General features: G+C 39.7%; 1 protein-coding gene across 1 annotated transcript in view; it reads left to right on the top strand.

Moving 5' to 3' along the window:
* The window catches only part of Jmjd1c (jumonji domain containing 1C), a 129,596-nt gene that overhangs the window by 5,715 nt on the left and 101,793 nt on the right, over positions 1 to 22,088 (top strand). Inside the window, exon 2 of the mRNA XM_032889267.1 lies at positions 19,858 to 20,022. Within this exon, the coding sequence (XP_032745158.1) occupies positions 19,858 to 20,022 (165 nt within the window). The remainder of the gene's footprint in view (positions 1 to 19,857; positions 20,023 to 22,088) is intronic.

Here is a 22,088-nt window from a genome sequence, read left to right as displayed (position 1 = left end):
ACTAAATACTCTAAGTAGCCCAGGAACTTACTATGTAGACCAGTCTGTCCTTACCCTTCAGAGATATGTCTGCCTCTGCTTTAAAAGACATGAATCACCATGTCCAACATTGTATGCAGTACTTTTGTTTGACTCCAAGGTGTACTTTTTCATGTTGTGTCTGATACTAAAAATTTTAATCTTAAAATGGCATATTTCCCAGCAGGTAGTCATCAATAGCAATACAATGGCGGTAGCTTAACTGGAGAATGTGTGTGACTTTAGTCACTATCCCTCTTAAAAGACATTGAAACTTGTATTGGGCTTTGATGTGTATGGATTAGACCTATTGATACTTTAACTGTTTTCAAGCTTTAGCGCATACAGGGGCTCAGTATCTCACTTGTATTGAGGGTGAGACTAAAGTGGTCATCGCTGTGGAAACTGCAGAGACGAGGATGGATGAAAATACAGATACTGTCTGCCTCGTTTAGTTTTATCTCACCTCCTTAATGACTTTCCTTCCAAAGCTAGTGTTGCTAGTATATATTGAGTGGAATTCTCCAAGCCCTTTTATTTGCTATGCTGATGTCTTGTGTAGAAATGTATATCTGATGTAGAGGAGTGCTTTTCAGATGTCAGACAAAGTTATCATTGTAGTGGAAACAGCGAGCTACTAGAATACAGGATTTTTCTAGTCTAGGAGGAGGTCTACGTGACTAATTCCATTTTGTGAGAGATGATACTTAGACCGAAACATCTGTTCCATCTGTTAAAGCCTCTTCAGGTTCAGAGGGTGGCAAAGAAGGAAGCACGATGTGTGGATCTAGTTATGCACTGTCATTTTATATACATGGCTTTGAAACTGGTTAGCGTAGGACTTCTTTTTTTCCTTCTTGGTCTATAAATAGAGCTTTAGCATCCAGACAGCACAGAGCTCCCTGAGGGATTTGAGAGACATTTTAAAGGTGGCGAATGGTTCTCTTTTTTAGCATTTGTGTTTAATTGAATCATACTGATAATACTTAACAGGTTTTAACATTTCTGTTGTATTCTAAAATGTTTTATTGAGTTAGCTTTTAACATAGCTAATCATTGTAATGCTAAATTGAGTTCTTCTAAGATAAGACAATTTATTCCACAGTGAGTATTTTGAATATGTTATACCACCTGTATGACTAAGGACATGATGTCGGCATGCCTTTAATCCCAGCATTGTGGAGACAGGCAGGTGCATCTGTGTAAGTTCCGGGACAGCCAGAGCTACAAACTAAGATCCTGTCTAAAATACAAAATTATTTGTGTTTTATCTTTCCGTTGATTCTTAAGCACATAATCATTTACTTGTTTTTAGGATAATTACTAAGCCCTTTGAGATACAAAGTTGAGGAAAGTGCAGTAGAGCTTAGAAGAACCTGATATTTGATTGAAGTCAGTCATTAACAATCCAAGTTAGATTCCCAGTACCAGTGTCAGGTGGCTTAAAACTGCTTACCTTTCCGGGAATCATGATGCCCTCTTCTGGTTTCTTTGAGCACTTCTCCCCAGCATACAAACACATTCAGACACACATATATACACATAAAGATTTAAAATACTAAATAAAATAAAAATACCTTCCCCCCCCCCTGCCTCACACCCAGATACTTGCCCACTATATTGGGTAAGTACCAAAAACAATATGAAAAGGTATATCTAGAATAATGTTTTTTTCTTTATTTTCTAGTATTACGATTTGAATTTGGGTCTAAGCAAGCATTCTACCAAGGATTCATATCCCTATCCTTCTGCTTTTCTTTAAGAAGTTGAAAAAAATAATTTTAAATGTAGCTGTCTGGAGTTCATTTCTCTTTTATCAGTGGTTCTTAAGCTTCTTAATGCTGTGATCCTTCACGTTACAGCGATCCCTCACCATAAACTTCATGACTGCTACCTTGCTACTGTTGTGAGTGAATTGTTATGTAAATATCTGTTCTGAGAGTCGTAGGTGACCCCTGTGAAAGGGTCTTTGAGCTGCAAAGGGCTCGTGACCCACAGATTGAGAACCTCTGGACTATTATGAAGCTCACACATATTCTTACTCTTTTCATATGTAACTGTGTTAAATGTAAAAGGAAAAGAAGTGCATATTATCAGGCAAGATCTAGAAGGAACCATGGGGAACATCCACTTAGGCATTTGTACCTAAAATAACTGAACCATATCAGATTTATCCTGCCTATCCAATAAACGATAGCATCGTTGTTCCTGCCCAGGAACAGATATCCTTTAATTTTTTTGACTCACATTTCATCTTGAAGATTAGCAAAGTCTTTGTGGCTCCACTTTCAGAATTAGTCCAGAACCTCACCGTATCTTACCCACTTTGTTACTGTATTAATTTGAACACCATTATATTTTACCTAGATTTTCCTTTATCTTTCTAACTGGTTTTAGTAGTCTGGCCTACTAGAACTAGTTTTTGGTACATGGGTTCCTAACTGCCTGTCTAGTCTCGCATACTCATGAACGTGTGTAGTATCTATAGCAGTCAGTCAGTCAGTCAGTCAGTCAGTCAGTCAGTCAGTCAGTGTGCCCTCTCTGATCAGTCTCCACAGGCTTCTAAGCGCTGAGTGTACAGGCTTTGTAGTAGCCTGAAAGGCATTACAGCTCACGTTCCATTTTGAGGTCATCGTCTGTCACGTTTCCTTATGTAGTGGTCTTGTTTGCTATTCTTTGAATATGCTTGATGTGGTCTTGTTTTGTGAGCCTAACGTGTGTTTCTGTGTCAAATGTTCTTTCCTAAGATTTTTGCAAGAGTTCCTCACTTACTTTAAGTTTGTTGAAATAACAGCAGATTTGCCATTTGGGGCTGGCCAGCTGTCTTTGGAAACTTTATCTAAAATCCACCATTTTCTTTCTTTCTCTGTTTACTTTCTGCTTCTTTCCTCCGTCCTAACAAGTATTCTGCTTGTTTTCATTCAGTAGAGGTGAATACCTTATAACTTGAGTTGACGTTGACACCCGCTACAGCCCCCACTCGTGGGGCATTACTTACAACATAGTAAGTCTTCTGCTACAGCCCCACGCCTGGGGCATTACTTACCACATAGTAGGAGTCTGTTGACTTAAAATATAAAAATCGCCCTAGAGTTTTCTGATGTTTATCTTTAATTCTTCGAGTGAAGAGAGCTGGTTAATGTATTCAGCTAATGTATACACAGTTGTGGCATGGTAAATGTGTATTTGTTGTTCTGATGCAGAACACTTAATTTGTTGAGCTAGAATAGTTCTAGTTGAGCCTTGTTCTGTGAGAAGACTCTTACTAGGTTGCAGGATAAGGATTGATCACTGGAAGAACCTTGACTAGAAGTTAAACTTCCGTTCTTGCTCCCTAATTCTCCAAGGATAGAAGAGGGCTAGAGATAGTTCACCCTCAGTAGCCATGTCTTTTACCTTTGAGAAATCAGCCATTACAAACCCCTAGATGACAGATGGATTTTGGAAAGCTCCCATGTTTAAAGCCCAGTGTATTGGAAGGACAGGCATAATGATGCTGGGCGTGTTAGTTATCATAAACTAATAATAGTTAGTATTCTTCCTGGGTTTTGTAAATTGTTCAGTAAATAAACTAGAGAAGGGGGTGATTGTTATACATAGTTAATTGGCTTCAGAGAAATTTGAGTAACCCAGTACTTCGCTGTGGTAACTAAAGTGTGGGCAGTCTTGTAGGAGTAGACCCAGCCCCTATTTTGAATTGGAATGTCAGATTTATAAAAGTTTTCCTATATATGAGGATTCCATTCTACCCTTTTGAAATATTATAACAATTTTCATAAAACATTTGCATCATTTTAGTCTTTATACACACATTATTAGTAGTATATTATTAGTAGTATATATATTATTAGTAGTATATGAGGACCGAACTTATATCCAGTGGAGTTCACACCTAATGCTTGGTACTCGATGTTGGAATTAAATTTTCAGAGTTAAAGAAGTTATGTTGAAGAAGATAGGATGTTATTTGGTGACAGGAGGGAGAAGCACCCCCAAATTAAAGATGATTTACTTTATAATAACACAGTTACACTACATGCTGCAGATATTAAAGAAAAGGCTAGTCAGAGAAACAATGTAGCACTATTGCTGACAGTGGGCTTAATGAGCAAGCTGCATAAAGAGCAGTGAGAGTTGTACTAGAGTCCAAGACTGTGTTTGGCACTCCCAGAATTTTTGTGCCAGCGTTTTCTTTTTACTACCCTGTTTCCTTTGTGTGCCCCATCACATTGTTGAGGTCAGAGGACAGCATTGTGGAGCTGGTTCTTGTAATGTGTGTTCTAAGAAACTAGTTGTCAGTCTTGGCCACCTTGCCAGACCTACCTTTTTTAAATCCTTTTCCATCTTCTGTAGGTTACATTTGAATAAAAGGCATCTATTGATGTGCATCATATGCATAACACACTTTTCATCAAATCCAAAAGAGCATGCCTGTCAGCAGCACTTGGGAAGACAAAGAAGACAGAGTTAAAACACAAATACAAATATGTGTGTGCACAAAGCTGCCCTCACATACATCTTGTGTGTGTATTGTTGAAACCATGTTGTGTGCTGTCCTCTGTTTACTAAGAGGAACTGATAACTGTTTCATGCTCATCGTGAAGGTAGAACTAGGAGGAAATGAGCAACTAGCATCCCCCAGATTGGCTGTTTATTTCTGCCTGGAAACCTAGGATATTTTCCTGCTTTACTTGTTTGCTGGCAAACCAGCTCTTAACGATATAAGATCCTTGGGTCATTAGACAGGAGTTTTGCTTGCTTGTTTGTGTCTCATTTAACCACTTTAAAGTGATTTCCTCTTGCAGAAGATCTTACCAACTGTGTGACCAGTCAATCATTGTGCTCATTTATTAACACACATATAACAGAGTACTGCTTAACAAAAAGTATCTCATAAATTTTGGACACACTTTATTAAGTATTTAAATTTTAGACTGTAGCTTTGAGTAGTTGAGCATATCTATTCATATTCAGGTAGCACAAATTGGCTATACCCCCTCAATAAAAAAGGACAAAGAAAGTCAGAAAGAGATTGTTGGGTGATAAGGAAGTGGGAAGGGGGGGATAGATACATTCAAAATACATTATATACATGTATGAAATTGTCATAGTAAAATTATTTAATAAAAAAATTTAGAAATACCAGCACTAAAAATGTAAAGACAAGAACTGAGCAGAGCAGAGTATTAAGGTTCACATGAGAGCAGCTCTGGAGAACTTGAACCGAGACTGGATAAGATGGGGGTGGGGCTCTAACCAGGGGCGATCAGATCCACCACCTCAACATGCCTATTGAACTCATTATTTATCAGCTGGCTACTGTGATTTCTGCAGATGATGGTAGTGTGGGTGAGCATTTATCTCTCTACAGAGGACCCAGAGTTCCCAGTACCCGCACTGTGGCTCACGACCATCTAGCACTCCAGCCCCAGGAGTTCCAGTCCCTCTCCTGGTCTCGACAGGTACACAAACATACATGAAGGCAAAACAGTCAATCAGATATAAACACATTTTTAAATGATAACTTTTCATTAACATATGAATATATTAAATTACCAACCTATCAGTAATTATAAACACAATAAAAAAGTATCTTTCTACATATTCAGCTCTCAAGCAAGAATTTAATTTTTTCAAGTATACAGAATATGAAAAACAGCAGTGATGGTATGACTGCAACAGAAAATATAATTAACTACATCATTTATAAAGCACAATGGTAATTTTGCCATTGTTCTATTAATTATAAAAATAATTACAATATATCTCAAACTATTGGGGAAGGAAACATAACACAGAGATCTGCCTTTATATACTCGATATGTCTATATTCTTTTTCTCAAAAAATAATGCTTATTAAAGTTAGAATACATCAGCTGACCATCACAACAGTCTCCTCTAGAATCCTAAGACTCAACTGACACTCAGAGGTAACAGAACCACAAGATTTCCCTAGACCTTTTAATTACCTGCACTTTCTCTGACTCTGGGTCATTAAGTTATTGATCATTATTTTTGAATCATCTACTGAAGTAAAGAAATTGTAAGACACTATGGCATTTAGTTTAACATATTTCCTTCAACTCTTGTAACCCTCTTTTAGGCAAAATCATCTCTAGTTGATAAACCAGGAAAAAGTCTCTGGTTTAATATTTTAAAGATGCGTAGGGAATAGCTATAAATATCTGTTTCAAGTCACCAATTCAACAAGTATGTGGGGAAAGTGTATAGACTAAGGAAAATTCAGAAGCAATCAACCAAGGAGATTGCTTGAACAGGAGAAAAAATGCAAGGGAGTTTGAGGAAGAGGCAAAACCATGAAAAGACATGCACAGTACCACTCACTGTGTCCTGAGGAATCAAAGCTGTCTTAACAATGATGACCTCAAGTGGCCTCCATTCCTTTATGTATAGTTCAGACTGAATTCTGACAGCAATCTCATTCTGTAACATTCAAAGAAGTCCTTACATTCTCTTATCGGGAGACAGTGTAATAAGAAGGAGAAAACCGTAGATGAGCAGCTCAAAGTCCATGCCTGATGTCTCAGCTTTCAATGCTGAGGCAGTGTGAGGGGAGCTGAGCCCTCGTACCCAGGAGTTAAAGACCAGCACGGGCATCACACCAAGACAGCTTCTTTTAGAAACAAAACCATGAAAAGTCATCAGAGTCAAACTAGCCTGGGTTCACCTTTCTCTGTAGGCTCTGGCAATGGGTACAGAGAACCTCTAAGTCTTACACTCTTGCTTCTGACTCAACTACCACAGTTGAGATGCAAAACATGACAGCCATGGTTTTTGAAGGTATCTTAGTGATTTAAGGAATTAGAACTGCCCTTACCAACTAAAATGTAAAGATGTTCATGGCATTTAGATCGTCAGTGCCTGTGAGTTTCTATTTGTAGATTAATCTAAAGCTACAGAGTAAATATAAAAACCTACGCCCATATCCAGTGAGCCTTGTATTTTTATAAAAGCTATAAAAACTTGTATCTGATCTTTTGACTTAGTTTTTTTTAATAATTAGGTTATATGTTGATGTATTAACATTTCCTTAATATTTTGGGGGAATTTAGAGCAATTTCAGTTACAGGTTGAGTTTTGGATGTAGTTAAACAGGAGAAAATGTTTGTTGTTCTAAGAAGTCCAGAGGTAGATGAGTCATTTTTTGGCTCTGACAGAATTGTTCTTTTGGTCTGTCCTTCATAGTCAGCGACAACATAGCTTGTTTAGAAGAGGACAAAAGCTTCATACTATCTTAATTTTGTTGCTAATTAAGGAGTACTTTATTGACTACCCAAACTCATCTCCAGGTTTCCATCATGTTATCTTCTCTGTCTTCCAAGATACTGGGAAACTGGATAACAGGCACTTTTTGCTATTAGCTAACTGTCCGTGTGAAAAGCAGGGACTTGTAGTCACACCCTGGAGCCCATCCTACTTGTAGACATTTCTCATACCCTTGGTTGGACTCATGTTTTCCATATCTGTAACCCTTCTAAAAGCAAGCGCTAGTCGGCTTCCATCCATCTCGCAGCTCACAACTGTCTGTAACTTTGTTACCAAGCGTCCTAACTTCTGAGCCAGCTCCAGGCCCAAGCTCTTACCTTTATACTTTATTGTCTGTCCATTCGTTTGATGTCACACATAGTCAGGTGTTAATTTAAATGGCTTACTAATTGCCTGAGAGCTATTTGTCATAGGGCCTTCATTCTCTTTTCATTGTAACAACATTGAAGACTGGGGAGATGGCTCAGACGGTTGGGTAACAGCCCAAGGGCACTGAGTTTGATCCTTGTAACCATAACAAAGGTGGAAGGAAAGGACTGATTTTACAGAATTTTGTCCTCTTTCCTCTACACTTGCTTTGCCATGCACTCAGTAACCCCCTCCATAAGTGTAGATTCTCATTTTCTCTCTCTCTCTCTCTCTCTCTCTCTCTCTCTCTCTCTCTCTCTCTCTCTCTCTAATATATTAAAATGTGAAAATTGGTGTTGGATTAAATTTAGTACCTTGTACATGATATGTGTTTAAGCAATGACTTTTACCTGCCTGGTCCTCTGGAAAAGTGGTTCATCAGGGTTTAAAAATGTTTACTTCTTATTTGCCTTCTTATATTAAAAGACATTTTAAATATTTTTTTTTTCTTTTTTTTCGGAGCTGGGGACCGAACCCAGGGCCTTGCGCTTGCTAGGCAAGCGCTCTACCACTGAGCTAAATCCCCAACCCCGACATTTTAAATCTTTATAATTTATTTTCATGTTTATCAAAATTGACAGCAGTATATTTAGCTAATATATAGAAAACAATTTGAAAAATATGTGAACTTTAAATTTTGGCTTTAATGTAACATCTTGTCCAAAAGAGCTGGAGGCCAGGTATGGTAGGGCACACCTTTCTTTAATTCCACCATTCAGGAGGCAGAGTCAGGGGTTCTTTGTGTTCCAGGCCAGCCTGGTCTGTGTAGAGGGTTCCAGCATAGTTAGAGGTCCACAGTAGAGACCTCCCCAAACCAAGCAACAAAGAGAGAAAGAGCCTGGCAGAGTGATAGAAGCCTTCAATCTCAGCAGGCACTAAGTCAGAGGAAGGCGCTGGAGGCCAGCCTGGTCTACTAGTGTGCTTCAGGCCAGCCAGGGTTACGTAGTGAAACCCTGTCTTTTTTTAAAAAACCAAAAACCAAGTGGGTGTTTATAATTCTAGCATTTGGTACAGAGTCAGGAGAACAGAGTTCAGTGTCAGCCCACTGTGGCCTATATAGTGCCACCATGTCTTTCTTAAAGCATACAAATACCCCTCCCCAAACCACTTACATATACTTAAAACACTTTTTTAATATTTGAGTAACTTGTGTTTAACTATTGTTTAAGTAACTAGTCACATTGCATGAGTTACAGAGCATGGAATGTTCTGAGGTGTGCATGTGTGTGAGTATGTGTGTATGTGTGTATGTGTGTATGAATGATGTAGTGACAGTCACATTAAAATTATTGTTTATGTGTTTGTGAGCTTATGTGTTCATAGATCAGAGAAGGGCATCAGCTCTCCTGGAAACCCTAGTTATAGGTAAGCCACCCAATATGGGTAAAGAGCAGTCTTAATGACTGAGCCCCTCACCAGCACTAGTGTCAGTCTTTTTCATCACAAAAAAATCTGACTATTCCTGTACAAGTTTAGTTTTTACCAAGACTGCTTTCCAGAAGTTTAGTGACTGTGAGTGAGTTACTGTAGAGTGAATTTCACTGAATTAACCAACCTATTAACATGTCTTCAGATTTCTAAAAGTAACTAATTACTGGTAAAATTGTCTTCACTTTTCATTAGGACATATTATACTTTCTCTAATATAAAAGAAAAAATCATTTTTTTTAACCTTTGGAAAGGTAGAGTTTTATAAATATACTTTGTAAGCACAGTGAACATAAGTTAAAAGACAAATAGAAGTTCAGAAGTGTTACTTAAATGTGTGATTTCTCAGATAAGAAAGCTGTAGACTTTGCTGTAATTTATTACAAAGCCAAATTATGTTCTGTTACTTACGTAAAATAGTGGTCTTTGTTTAGCTTCTTAGAGTGCTGCGAGAATTGTGTAGTTCCATTGATTGCTCACATGCAATGGAAATCTGACCTTTAGCAGATGTTTGAGAAGTTGCCAGCACAGCGTGATCCCAGCCAGACAACAGGCCAGATTCTTTTAATATATATCAAGCTTTGTAAATTATTAACAATATGCTATAAGATACTGATAAAATAGGCTCCCTGTCATGGGTTACATCTACTAACTTAAGAAGAAACCAGTGTTAAAAATCTTGTCAAAATGTTGTTGAGTGAATAATATTTTTAAGTTGTTTTCGACTGTGATACTGTGAAGGTTACACGTATATGGTGCATTTATCTTGTAGATTATTTCTGGGCTGTCATGATTTAGTGGTTTTAGGCACTTTCATTAGTTGACTCTTTTAAAAATAGTAACTTTTTAGTAAGGATTGTTTGTTTGTTTGTTTGTTTGTTTCCACAGAGCAGATATTCTGTCTAGAACTTGAATCCACATTAAAACTTGTTCCCTGAAAGAAAGTATTTTTTAGGCCCAGTAATAGGTTCAGCTGTGTAGTTGTGCAGCTCAGCCAGAACACTGTAAGCTCTGTTTTCTTAACTCCGTCCACTGAGTGCACAGGAAGGGAGAGGAGGAGAGCCTGAATGTTTGCGAACGAAGTCATGAATGGACAGGCCAGCACTTGTCAGGCTGCGTCTTTTCCTGCAGGTGCTGGTTTTCCATAGGGCATTGCAGTTGCTTTTCATTGTGTTAGATATGGCAAGAAGGATTGTATTTTAAGCAACACTTGAAGAATATATATATAATCTTGCATGTTTGCAGTGTGGATTTGTAGCCACTTTTGTGCTCAGGCTTACATGCTGAAGTAACCCTTCCAGGGAATTACTATTCGCAGTGTTGGTATACCTATGCATGTAGCACCTTTCAACAATAAAAACTTAAAGATCTATTCGATACCAGGAATTATAAGAGATGTAACTAGAATAGAAAAGATAAATGCATATACCACAGTTTCATTAAATACCGTGGACCGAAAGGCTGATTACATATTGCTTACAAGTGTTCTGTGTGAGTGAGTGTGCTAGTGATTCTCCTGTGTGAGTGAGTGTGCTAGTGATCCTCCTGTGTGAGTGAGTGTGCTAGTGATCCTCCTGTGTGAGTGAGTGTGCTAGTGATCCTCCTGTGTGAGTGAGTGTGCTAGTGATTCTCCTGTGTGAGTGAGTGTGCTAGTGATCCTCCTGTGTGAGTGAGTGTGCTAGTGATTCTCCTGTGTGAGTGAGTGTGCTAGTGATTCTCCTGTTCTTCCTCCATGCTAGCGTTTATAAGCACTGCCTGTAATACTGTAATAGGTGAGGCCATGTGATTTAGGAAATGATTGGGTTTAATCCACAGTACAACAGTACAAACAAAAAGTAGATAATGACACCAAAATTTATATTCTCAACCTGTTGCTTTTAAATAGAATTTGTTTACCAGAAAGGCTAGGGTGAGTTTTTTGTTTTGTTTTTTGTTTTTGTTTTGTTTGTTTGTTTTGTTTTGTGTTTTGAGATAGGGTTTCTCTGTGTAGTCTTGGATTTCCTGGGAACACGCTCTGTAGATCAGGCTGGCCTCAAACTCAGAGATCCTCCTGCCTCTGACTCATGAGTGCTGGGATGAAAGGAGTTTGCCACCAGGGTCCCTAATTTTTCTCAAGGTTTTCATTATCTACCAGAGGTTGTTTTTTGCAGGTTTGTTGATGTGAAGTTCCTCCTGAAGAGGATTTGTTTAGAAATCGGTGGTATTGTGAGTTGTTTGCTTAACTGTTAGAACATCTGATGGCAAGCATTCCTGGGGCCGCAGTCATCCTTCTTGTTCTACTTGGTGTTGCTTTATATTTTTAATTTTTCTCATTGTAGCAAGATAAGTACAGAGGAAAATTTGTAGGTCCACTGTAATGATGTATATCTGGCGTATAATGTCTGTAGTTAGGTTCAGTACGGAGACTCATTTTGGAAAAGAGTAGGTTCTGAAATGGGTATATGACTTACCTTGATTTCCCGTGACTTCCTCATGGCAGGAAGGCATGGCAGCAGGAGCGAGGCTGGCCTGGGGTGGAGAAGCACATTGATAACATTTCACTACTCACAGGAAACACCAGGCCAGCTTGCAAAGTCTCAAAAGAGAGACTTGAGTACGAGTGTGAGTGTTCCAGCGAGGGAACCTCCTAGAGATTGCCTCTCACTCCCAGGTAGCACGCACAGGACCAAGTACTCAAGCCGTGAACCTGTAGGGAGCACCTGATTTTCACATCACACATGGGGCTTTCTAAGTAAACACTTTGATATATAATCACACTGCTATACTTCATCTATCTTTGTTTTTAGCATCTGGGATCTTAGAGGTCAGAATTCTCAAATCTGGCAGGGAATCGTACCATATGCTTCCTGAAGTCTAGAGTGCGGAATCTTTTCTGGCTTGTATGAATATGTGATCCAGTCTGTTATTGTTATATTCTGTTTCATAATGAGGTAGCTAGCATTACATGTATGATAGCGGCATTAAAAGTTTGAGCAATACTGAGAAATGTGAACAAAATGTGACCTTAGTTTGCAAATACAATAATTTAAAAAGGTTGTGTTATCAACTTTTTGTTTTGAGTAAGAATGAGAGAAGCAATCCAAAGGAGGAAAGATTAGTTTGGCTTATGATTTTAGAGGTAGGTGACAGTCCAAGTTTGTTTGGTTCTGCTGTTTGCTATCAGAAGTGAGGATTGTCCATGGGAGCTTGTAGCCCAGGTTTCTCCCTTCATGGCACACAGACAGCATAAGATAACCGGGTGGGGGTGGGGCAAGCTAAAACTTTTGAAAGCAAACCCCAAGTCCCTTCCTCCAGGTTTACTCTGCCTTCCGCAGTTCCACTAGCTCCCAGTAGTCTATTTAGATTTTTAATCTACCAGTGTATTAAAGCACTGATTCGGTCAGAGCCCCTATGGTTTTATTTGTTGCAAGAAGTGTCCTGCGGTATATACCAAGAGGTGTGCTTTCTGAGCCTGGGCATCGCTCAGTCCGGCTTGTCTAGATTCCCCATTCTTAAGGAGAAGAGGGGAGGAACAGGGGAAATAGGATTGTACTAAGGATACGAGAAATAACTCTTGAAATGTTTTTCTTAGACTCACTCTGTATTCATATGTTTGCATGTACCATTTGTGAGTGCACAGGCCAGAGGACAACTGAAAAGTTCTTTCCTTCTACCGTGTGCCACGTGGGGGTCCAAGTTAAGTAGCCAGGCTGCCCAGCAAGTACCCTGACACGATGGGCCTTGCCACTAGCCCAGAGATGATCTTGGCATGTAGCACTGGCTGCTCTGGAACTTAATGTGTATCCCACATTGACCCTGAACTTTCAGGGACAACAGATGGGTTCCACCTCAGCCAGCTGGATTTACCCATATTTTGACCATCTGCTTTCTGTAAGATTGTTGAATTAACAGAATAAGGATTAAGCATTATGGGAAGATGAGTCCTCTAAAGGACTGAATCTAGACAGAGTCATGGAAGATCAAGACCTTGCTTTGCCTAAACAGAAGGGAGAGAAACTAGGTCCTAACCTAGCAGGAAGGAAATTGGGAGGACCCTCTGTAATTGAGCCCAATGGGATGGGCTAGAGAGACTCGGCACTGCCAGGGAAGAGCTTGTGGTGCAGGGAGAGCCTGAGGAAAGAGCTGGGCATTTCACTATCAGGAGCCCTTTAAACCTCCTCCTCTCAACTTGGTTATCTACTACTCCTATCCTAGAGACCTGCTGAAAAACACCTCCAGGGAACACCTCTCTTTTGTCGGCCTTAAGATGGGGAAGGCACTGCATAAGTACTGTTGCTTACACAGACTGTAGTCAGTTTTTTTGCTGGCTGTACTTCTCCCCCAAAGAGTTATCATGCTCAGGATTTGAAGCCTGGCACCATGAAGATCGCCTATGAGAGGCTATTGGTAAGCCTAGTTGCAGCAGAAGACCCCAGTGTATTGGAGATGCCAGCACCATGGGATGATCACCGAGAGCAGCAGCAGCAATGGAGTGGAGTCAACCAGAGCCCAGAGTGCTACAGAGGGCAGAGCTGGAGAAGTGACACCAGCTCTGGAGGAACCCAGAAGATCATATGTGGATTCCAGATATTAGAACAAGAAATTGTGAAGTTGAAGTTGCCTTGGAGACCCAAAGATGTTAAAGATGCCAGAGCCATGGGATACCTGCTATGGAAAGCTGCTGACAGGGAGTGGAAGCAAACAGTCCAGGGGAAAGGAGATTGTTGCAGTCAACAAAGTTGAAAAAGGCATCAGAGATCTGAAGGCCACTTTGACATCAGACATGGAGATGCAGACTTTGGAGTTTTCCCTGCTGGTTTCTTGTTTTGCTTTGGGAATTACAGTTAAGTGATTGGATGAATCTTAGAAGAGACTTTGAACTTCAGACTTTTAACACTGTTGAGACTGCTATAAACTAGGGGGACTTTGGAAGTTGGACTAAATGTACGTTTTTATTATGCTATGGCTAAGTATGGCCTCCATAGACTCATGTGTTTGAACAAACCTATGGGGGGCCAGGAAGTGGAATGTGGTGGTTTGAATATGCTTGACTCAGGGAGTGGCATTGTTAGGAGGTGTGGCCTGTTGGTGTGGGTGTGGCCTTGTTGGAGGAAGTGTATTATTGTCAGGGTTGGCTCTGAGACAGCGTCCGCCAAGCTGCCTGGAAGCCAGTCTTCTCCTAGCATCCTTCAGATGAAGATGTAGAACTCTCAGCTCCTTCTGCTTCATGCCTGCCTGGATGCTGCCATGTTCCCACCTTGATCATAATGGGCTGAACCTGAACCTGTAAGCCAGCCCCAATTAAGTGTTGTCCTTAGTCACAGCATCTGTTCACAGCAGTGAAACCCTAAGACATTGGTTAAGAGTACATTCAAAATTTACAGGAAGTACAAGGACAGAGGTACATGGTGAAAGGAAGCACATTGAATAGTCTAATGAACCAAGACTTGATTCCTTTAATAATAAAGTCATGTCAGGAAAACATTACATGGAAATGTATAAACAATGGTAGATTCTAGAGGCATGTCAACTAGTCAGGATTGTGAGCCTTTGAAGAACTTAAAGCATGTAAAATGTCCATTCTGGGAAAAGTAAATGCTCTCGTATTGTAGACAGATTTCAGAGAGTTAATTGGTCATGAGTTTGAAATTGTTGAAACAACTGAGCATGGTGGTACACAGTCTAATCCCAAGACTGGGAGACAGAGGCAGCAGATCTCTGAACTCTAGGCCAACCTGATCTGAAGAGTGAGTTCCAGGACAGAGAAACCATCTTGAAAAACCGAGTGACCAACCGACCGGCCAATGGACTGGATGGATGGGTGGATGGACGGATGGGTGGGTAGGTAGAGTGAATGAATGAGTGAATGAATGAATGTATATATGTACGTGTGTGGTTGTTGAGGCTGACAATGAGTACATTATATTCCCGTTTCTGTACCAAATGGTTAAAAATTTTTTGTACATTGCTTTTTATGTATTTTCATTAATTTAGTATACTAAACCAAGACTTACGGCTTTTTTTTCTCTGTTTTTGGTTTTTCCATGCTGGTATTACTAAAGGCCTGCACCACAAATGCCTGACTTTTTTTTACTTGCAGATTTTGTGGCTGTTTTTAAAATTGAGTCATTGCAGTTGGATGGTAATAAAGATCAAAGTTCTTGTTCGTAGGGCTTCATTTTAGTAGGATGATAAACTTTGTCCTAAATTCTGTTTTCCTGTAAAAATTTTCACAACCTGAAAACAAACATCTCTGAAAGTTAACAGTGGTGTGTGCACCAGCTTTCTCCCTCCCTCCCCTTACCTTAGGTATAGGTGTGACAGGTAAGTCGTGTGCCCCGGCCCCTGTCTCTCTGGTGGAAAGATGCCATTAAAGTGCGGTGGCTCATGTCTCCAAGCCCAGCACTCAGAGACCTGAGCCAGAGGCCTTTTCAGAAATTCAGGTTCAGACTGAGCTGCACTGTAAGTACAGCCAGCCAGTGCTCAGTAGCAAGATCTTATCTCTGGGAAAAGTGTCACGCATTTCTCAAAGGATCTGGACTGTCTTTTAGGATCTTCATAAACAAAACAGCTTTGAACTCCGGGTAAAAATGTAATTTTTTTTAATTTGAAACTCCTGGAAGACCATATTTACTGTCATTTAATTTTGGATCAATTCTGTAAATTCTCTCTCCACATAACTCACAGTATTTCCCGTTACATCTCATCTGAGTGTATCTGCTGTCAGGGCTCACTTTCTTCAGTATCTGAGGGTTCACAGGCTTGAGTTTGGTGCTCTTCATCACGAAAGGCACCTGTCCAAAGATCTTTTTACCTGTTTATTTTTGGTACTTCTTGTTTCATGAGAAATACTTGTAAGTTTTTCGTTTCTAAAATATTTTGTTTGTTATCCCTTTTCTCGGTTTCCTCTCCTCAAACCCCGTATCCCATTCCCCTCCCCCAGGTTCCTTGAGGGTGCTGGAGAAATGGCTCAGTGGTTAAGAGCACTGACTGCTCTTCCAGAGGTCCTGAGTTCAAATCCCAGCACACACATGGTGGCTCAAAACCATCTGTAATGGGATCTGATGCCCTCTCTGGTGTGTCTGAAGACAGTGACAGTGTAGTCATATATATAAAATAAATAAATAATCTTTAAAAAAGTTTTTCTGTCTTAATATACACATATTTTGTCAAATATAGTATTTATACATTATTTTTAGTTTGTAGCCTTTTTTACTTTGTTAGCATTAACTTGTAACAGTGAAAATTAAATTTGAAATAATTTCTTTTTTCATACAGATTATGATCTTAATATTGTTTCTAAGAATCATTTTGCTAGCCTATTTAATACCCTTAAGTCTGAGCAATTGATCTAAGTTATATAGGATATGACGTGTGGATTCATTGTTGTGTTTCTGGCATGGGTATTTGATTATTTCCTCAGTATTTATTGAGGGGACTTATCCATTCTCCTTTGACATGACATTAAACATTTATGAAGAGCAAATTTCATTTCTTATAGATTTATTTTGTGTCATCTTATTGATTTTTGTCTTCTATCTTTTTTTACAATATTCTTAGATATGGCAGCTTTGTTTTCAGCTTTAATTTAATCTTTATTACCTGTGTGTGCGCGTGTGTGTGTGTGTGTGTGCATGTGTGTGTGTGTGTGTGTGTGTGTGTGTGTGTGCGCGCGTGTGTGTGTGTGTACGCACATTGAGGAGCATGTAAACGGGGTCAGAGGGCAATGTCTGCAGTTGGCTCTCTCCTTCCCCTCTGTGTGGGTTCCAGGGTTTGAACTTAGGCTGCCAGGTTCACTGGGCCAGCGTCTTTATCACCCAGGCCATCTTGCCAACTCAGGGTTCAGTTTGAGTCTAGTAGTGTTTTAGAGATCTGATTCCTTCTTAATTGTTTTGGCTTTCTGTTTCTTTATACTACTGTGTGCATATTTTAGAATCCATACAAAGAAAACCCTGATGGATTGTAATTGGAATTGTACTGAATCTCCAAATCAGCTTGAGTAGAATTGATTTTAAAAACAAAACTGAAATTTCAATTCATGAATTTAGTTGTTTTGTTTAGTCAGCTGAGTGTTGATTTTTTTCTTCCCATGATCATTTGCAGTTTTCCCCATCTGTGTTCTAAGCCTATGTTAGGTTACTCCTTTGTGGTTTCTCTTAGCTCTGTGTACTCGCATTCCGTTCTCATTGCCGCAATAAAATTCTCCACAAAAGCAACTAGGAAGGAAGGAAGGAAGGAAGGAAGGAAGGAAGGAAGGAAGGAAGGAAGGAAGGAAGGAGTGTTCTGCTTCATGGATTGGGGGTACAGTCCACCGTGGAGGGGAAGGCCCAGCAGGAGAGTGAGGTGGCAGGTCACGCCCAGCCTCAGTCAGAAGCAGAGACAGGAATGCTGCAGGCTCCATTTGGAGTGGCTCTTGTCACTCAGTCAGTTCCCTAACAGGCGGCTCCAGAGAGTTGCCTCCTGGCCTATCAAGTTGGCCATCAATATGTCAGACAGCTTAGGGTTTGAAGCAGGGCCTGTTCCAACTCAGGTCTTCAGAAAGCAAGCCCTTTGTCAAAGGTTTATCACTCGTTCAAATGTCAGTCTTTGTTAGACTGGCACACCCAGCTGGAAATTCAGTGATTAGCTTCTGTTAGGGTTTATAGATAATCTGTAATCAGTACTTATAAACCAACGGTGTAGATTAATTGATGTTTTAAATGAGAGACTATGTATTTTTTCCTTCTACTTTCAATTAGCTTATATTTTTATAATTGATATTTGCCCAAAGATTCCATGGTGGACATAAAAAATATTTTTTAAAAACTGCATTATTTTATGGCTATGGGTGTTTTTGTTTGCATGTATTTCTGTGCATTCTGGTTAACATTTTAGAAAAAGATCAGTTAAAATCAGACCACCAGAATGGGACAACTCTTTTAAATTTATTTTTACATTCACTATCATTATCTAAGGTACTAAGTGTATCCTTATTATTTTTGTATTTTGATAGTCCAACAGTATTCAGCATAACTATTTCCCTACTCATGTAAGGTCTGTAGATACTGTTGAGTGAGATGTCTTTTGGAGCACTTAGGTCATCTGAAGTTTCTGGTTATGGCACCAGTATGCATACTTTGTCAAAAAGTAATTTCATACTAAATTCACACTCATTCTGAAATAGATTTTTAAAATATACTCAAAAACAAAACAGATTTCAAGAATCTTATTTGTTGTGAAAATGCTGGCGCTGTTGATCCTTGTCAAGCACATTGGGTTAGATAAAAGAGAAAAAGGAGTCGGGTGGGGCGTGCCTTTAACCCCACCCCGAGGATGTAAGCCTGGCCTGCTAGCCAGTGCCAGGTGAGTAAGTCCTACACAGCGAGACCGGTTTTTTTAAGCTTATTGAGTGATGACCATGCTACTTGTCATTCCTCTTTCATGGTTCCCAGGGTTAATAAAGATATTGTAGAGGTCCATTGCACACCATCGTCGATTCCTTACCCTTCTATACCAGTGTGTGCGTGTACCATGAGGGAGTCAGGCTCTATAGGGTGCAGGTGTCTTTGGGAGTGCATTTGGGCCTCAGTTGTTTTGATGTTTCGGTTGAGTCCAGAAAAACAATTAGAAATGTCGAGATGTCAGTGCACGTTGCTCTCATGCACCCAGTTCTCCCCTTTTGCAGGGCTCAGGTAATCACGGGCTATATAATATGACTAAGTGTCATCCTTAGCTTGATTTGAAACTTTTGATGACTGTTTTAGTTCAGGTTTCTATTGCTTCAACAAAATACCATGACCAAAAAGCAATTGGAAAGCAAAGGGTTTATTTGATTTACACTTTGACATCATGGTCCATCATTGGAGGAATTCAGCACAGGAACTCAAGCAGGGCTGGAACCTGGAGGCAGGAACTAGCTGATTGATGCAGAAGGGTGCTGCTCATGACTTGCTTCTCAGAGCTTACTCAGCTTCCTTTCTAATAAAACCCAGGAGGCACCACAGAGCATGGGCTGGGCCCTCCCCGTTGATTACTAATTGAGAAAATGCCTTACAGCTGGATCTCATGGAAGCAGAATTTCAACTGAGACACACTTTCTGATGATGTCAAGTTGACACTCAAAACCAGCCAGTACAGGAACCTAATCAAAGCAGATTTTGAATTTTTTTTTTTCTTTTCTTTTTTTTCAGAGCTGGGGACTGAACCCAGGGCCTTGCGCTTGCTAGGCAAGCGCTCTACCACTCAGCTAAATCCCCAACCCCTTGATTTTGAATTTTTGTTACAAAATTATTTATATAGACAAAGTTATTTACATTTGCATAGATGAATCTTGTAGCAACACTTTCATTGTTTTTGATATAGAATATTTTTCTTGGTAGTCTAGTAGCAAATCAGGGAAGCTCTATAGATAAACTCAGGGCTGGCGATGTACAGCAAAACTATTAGTAAAGGATTTAATACTGGACGCTTGTTACTTGACATTTCTTTACTGACTAATATGTACTGATGAGCATTCTGAGCTACTACTCTTACCATGGAGTAAGGTCCTTGTTCTGAGAGAACACTGCCAAGCTCCAGCACTTGGGGAGGAAAAGCAGAAGTCACAGTTTGAGACCACTCTGGGCGACATATTATACCAAGACCTCTGCCAAAAAAACTGAATAGTGATGTTAATAATGTGTTTTCTAATTCTGCTTCATGGGGTAATATCATTGTTGTATATTGCTCATAAGTTGTATGTTTTCTTTTTCTTTATAGGTCTACGTGGAATTTGATGACCTTGAATGGGATAAACGGGAGTGGGTTAAAGTTTATGAAGATTTTTCAACTTTCTTGGTGGAATATCACTTAATCTGGGCCAAAAGGAAGGACCCTAGCCAGACTCAGGGATCAAAGAGCAGACAAATTCAGTGGCCTGCGCTGGTAAGATCTGTTCTTGTTTATTAAGTGTTCTCAGTTGTTTGCCTAAGATGAATGAGCATTGAATGGAAGGTAGACGTGTTTGGCCAATTACAATTTAATATTCTTGAAAAAACATGACCTATCCGAACTTTCACAGCACTGTTGCATGTAGGAGTTTTGTGTGTCAGTTTAATATTTTTTCAGAATATTTAGTTCATAAACTTTGTTTTATTCAGTTAGGTGAAAACTTAAATTTGGTTGTAGACTATTGAGAAATAGTCATTTAGATGTTGTCTGTAGGTGTGGACCAGCTGTATTGAATAAAACTTTGACGTGAAGACAGACATACATGGCAGGACGCAGACTCTTTGGTCTTGTTAGTCAGTTCTCACTGTAAGTCATAACATGTTCAAGTAGTGGGTCAAATTCATTTGTTTCAGGAAGTGTTTTGTTTAAGAAAACATTTTAATAAAGTTCTCATTATTTAAAGAGTTTTTGAAAGAATGTACTAAGTTCTGTTAGGCAAGCCAAGTATGGTTGTGGGTGTGAATGATAGTCCCAGCAGTTTAGGAGGTCACCTGGGAGGGTTGGAGCAGCAGCATCTACGTAGTGAGTTCTAGGCTAGCCTGACGTCCTTTCTCTAAGAACAAGAGACAATTTTGTTAGGAAAATAACCACATTTAATAACTGTTACTGTTTTCTGCCAAAATGCCTAGCAAGGCATATGTAGGTACAGTTTCCTTTAAACCGATCTTATATTGGCATGGTGGAAATCCTTTAAAAATTAATAGAGTCGTGAAGATGACTCAGTAGGTAAAAGTTTGAACTTCACTAGAGGACTAGATAGAGTTTGGTTCTCAACACTCATCTTGGGTGAGCCTGTAACTCAGCTCCAGGGGACCCAAAGATCTCCCCTGACTTCTGGGTGCCTGCACACACACGGTGCACTCAGAGATGCACACAGTCACACGTGGGAAAGCAGCCCTTGTCCAGTATGTGATAACCAGTTTGTGAGGTGTTTGCTGGAACTCATGGCTGGTCCATGCTAGACGCCGAGGTGAAAGCTGGGTCCCGAGCACTCACTGATGAGCATACTGTAGCCTTCCAAGGGTGTAAGGATAATTTGCTTACATACTGTTTCTTATTTGAGTTGGGTAACTCCTTAATGCTTTTCCACATATAAAGTAGAAATTTACTTTATCTATTTTTGACCAGTCCTTTTAAAGTTTGAAGACATTTAAAAAATAGAGGCAAGGGATGTAAGTCAGCCATATAATCTTATTCTATCTCTGCAATCAGTATAAATAGAAAAGAATTAAATAATAGACCACAGGACAGAAGGAATGAATGAAATGAATCAATAGCATTTCAAAAGAAAATATAGACAATGATTTTCATGAAATATACATTTGATAGAAAACTTCCAAATAGCAGTGATAATCTTTTCATTTATAGGCTTAAACAAGTTTATTAAATGAATATATTTCAGCTCCCAGTGTTCAAAAACAAAACACTAAGCCAGGTGCGTGTGTGTTGGCGTGCCTTTGATCTCAGTGAGTTCCAGGCCTGCCTCGTCCACATAGTGAGACCTTGTCTCAATAAACAAGCAACATTTTACAAACCAGGTTAAATGAGGCATACATCAGGTTTAATAATATAGATCAACAACAACAAAAGATTAAACTGTGGCTTTTTTAAATCAAAAATCCCAACCATTCGATTTTACCAATAAAGACTCCAGGGCCGGATGCTCAGAGAGACAGAGAGAGTACCCAGTTGACCTTCCTATCTCCCCCCACCCCCAAGTCCCAGAAGGAAAAGCCCCTCTCCTTCTCCATGCTGTTTTAAATACCTTCCAGCCCAGTGTGTCTCCTTTCTGTTTACTTAGGCTCACTTCCCTGTTAACTTGGTCTGCCTCTAGACCTAGGGTCTGACTTACTGAGCCACACCACCACAGGACTGCTAGTTCACAGTCTTGGGGAGCACAAATAGGGTAAAATATCATGCAGCAGTGACTAACGTGATGCTTCAGTTTTTACACCTTAACTTGAAAAGCAGTTCAAACATATGAATATATTTGTATTTAT

Source organism: Rattus rattus, chromosome 18, assembly GCF_011064425.1.
Source record: "Rattus rattus isolate New Zealand chromosome 18, Rrattus_CSIRO_v1, whole genome shotgun sequence".
NCBI classification, from domain to species: Eukaryota; Metazoa; Chordata; class Mammalia; order Rodentia; family Muridae; genus Rattus; species Rattus rattus.
This window is presented reverse-complemented; position numbering and strand designations above follow the sequence as displayed.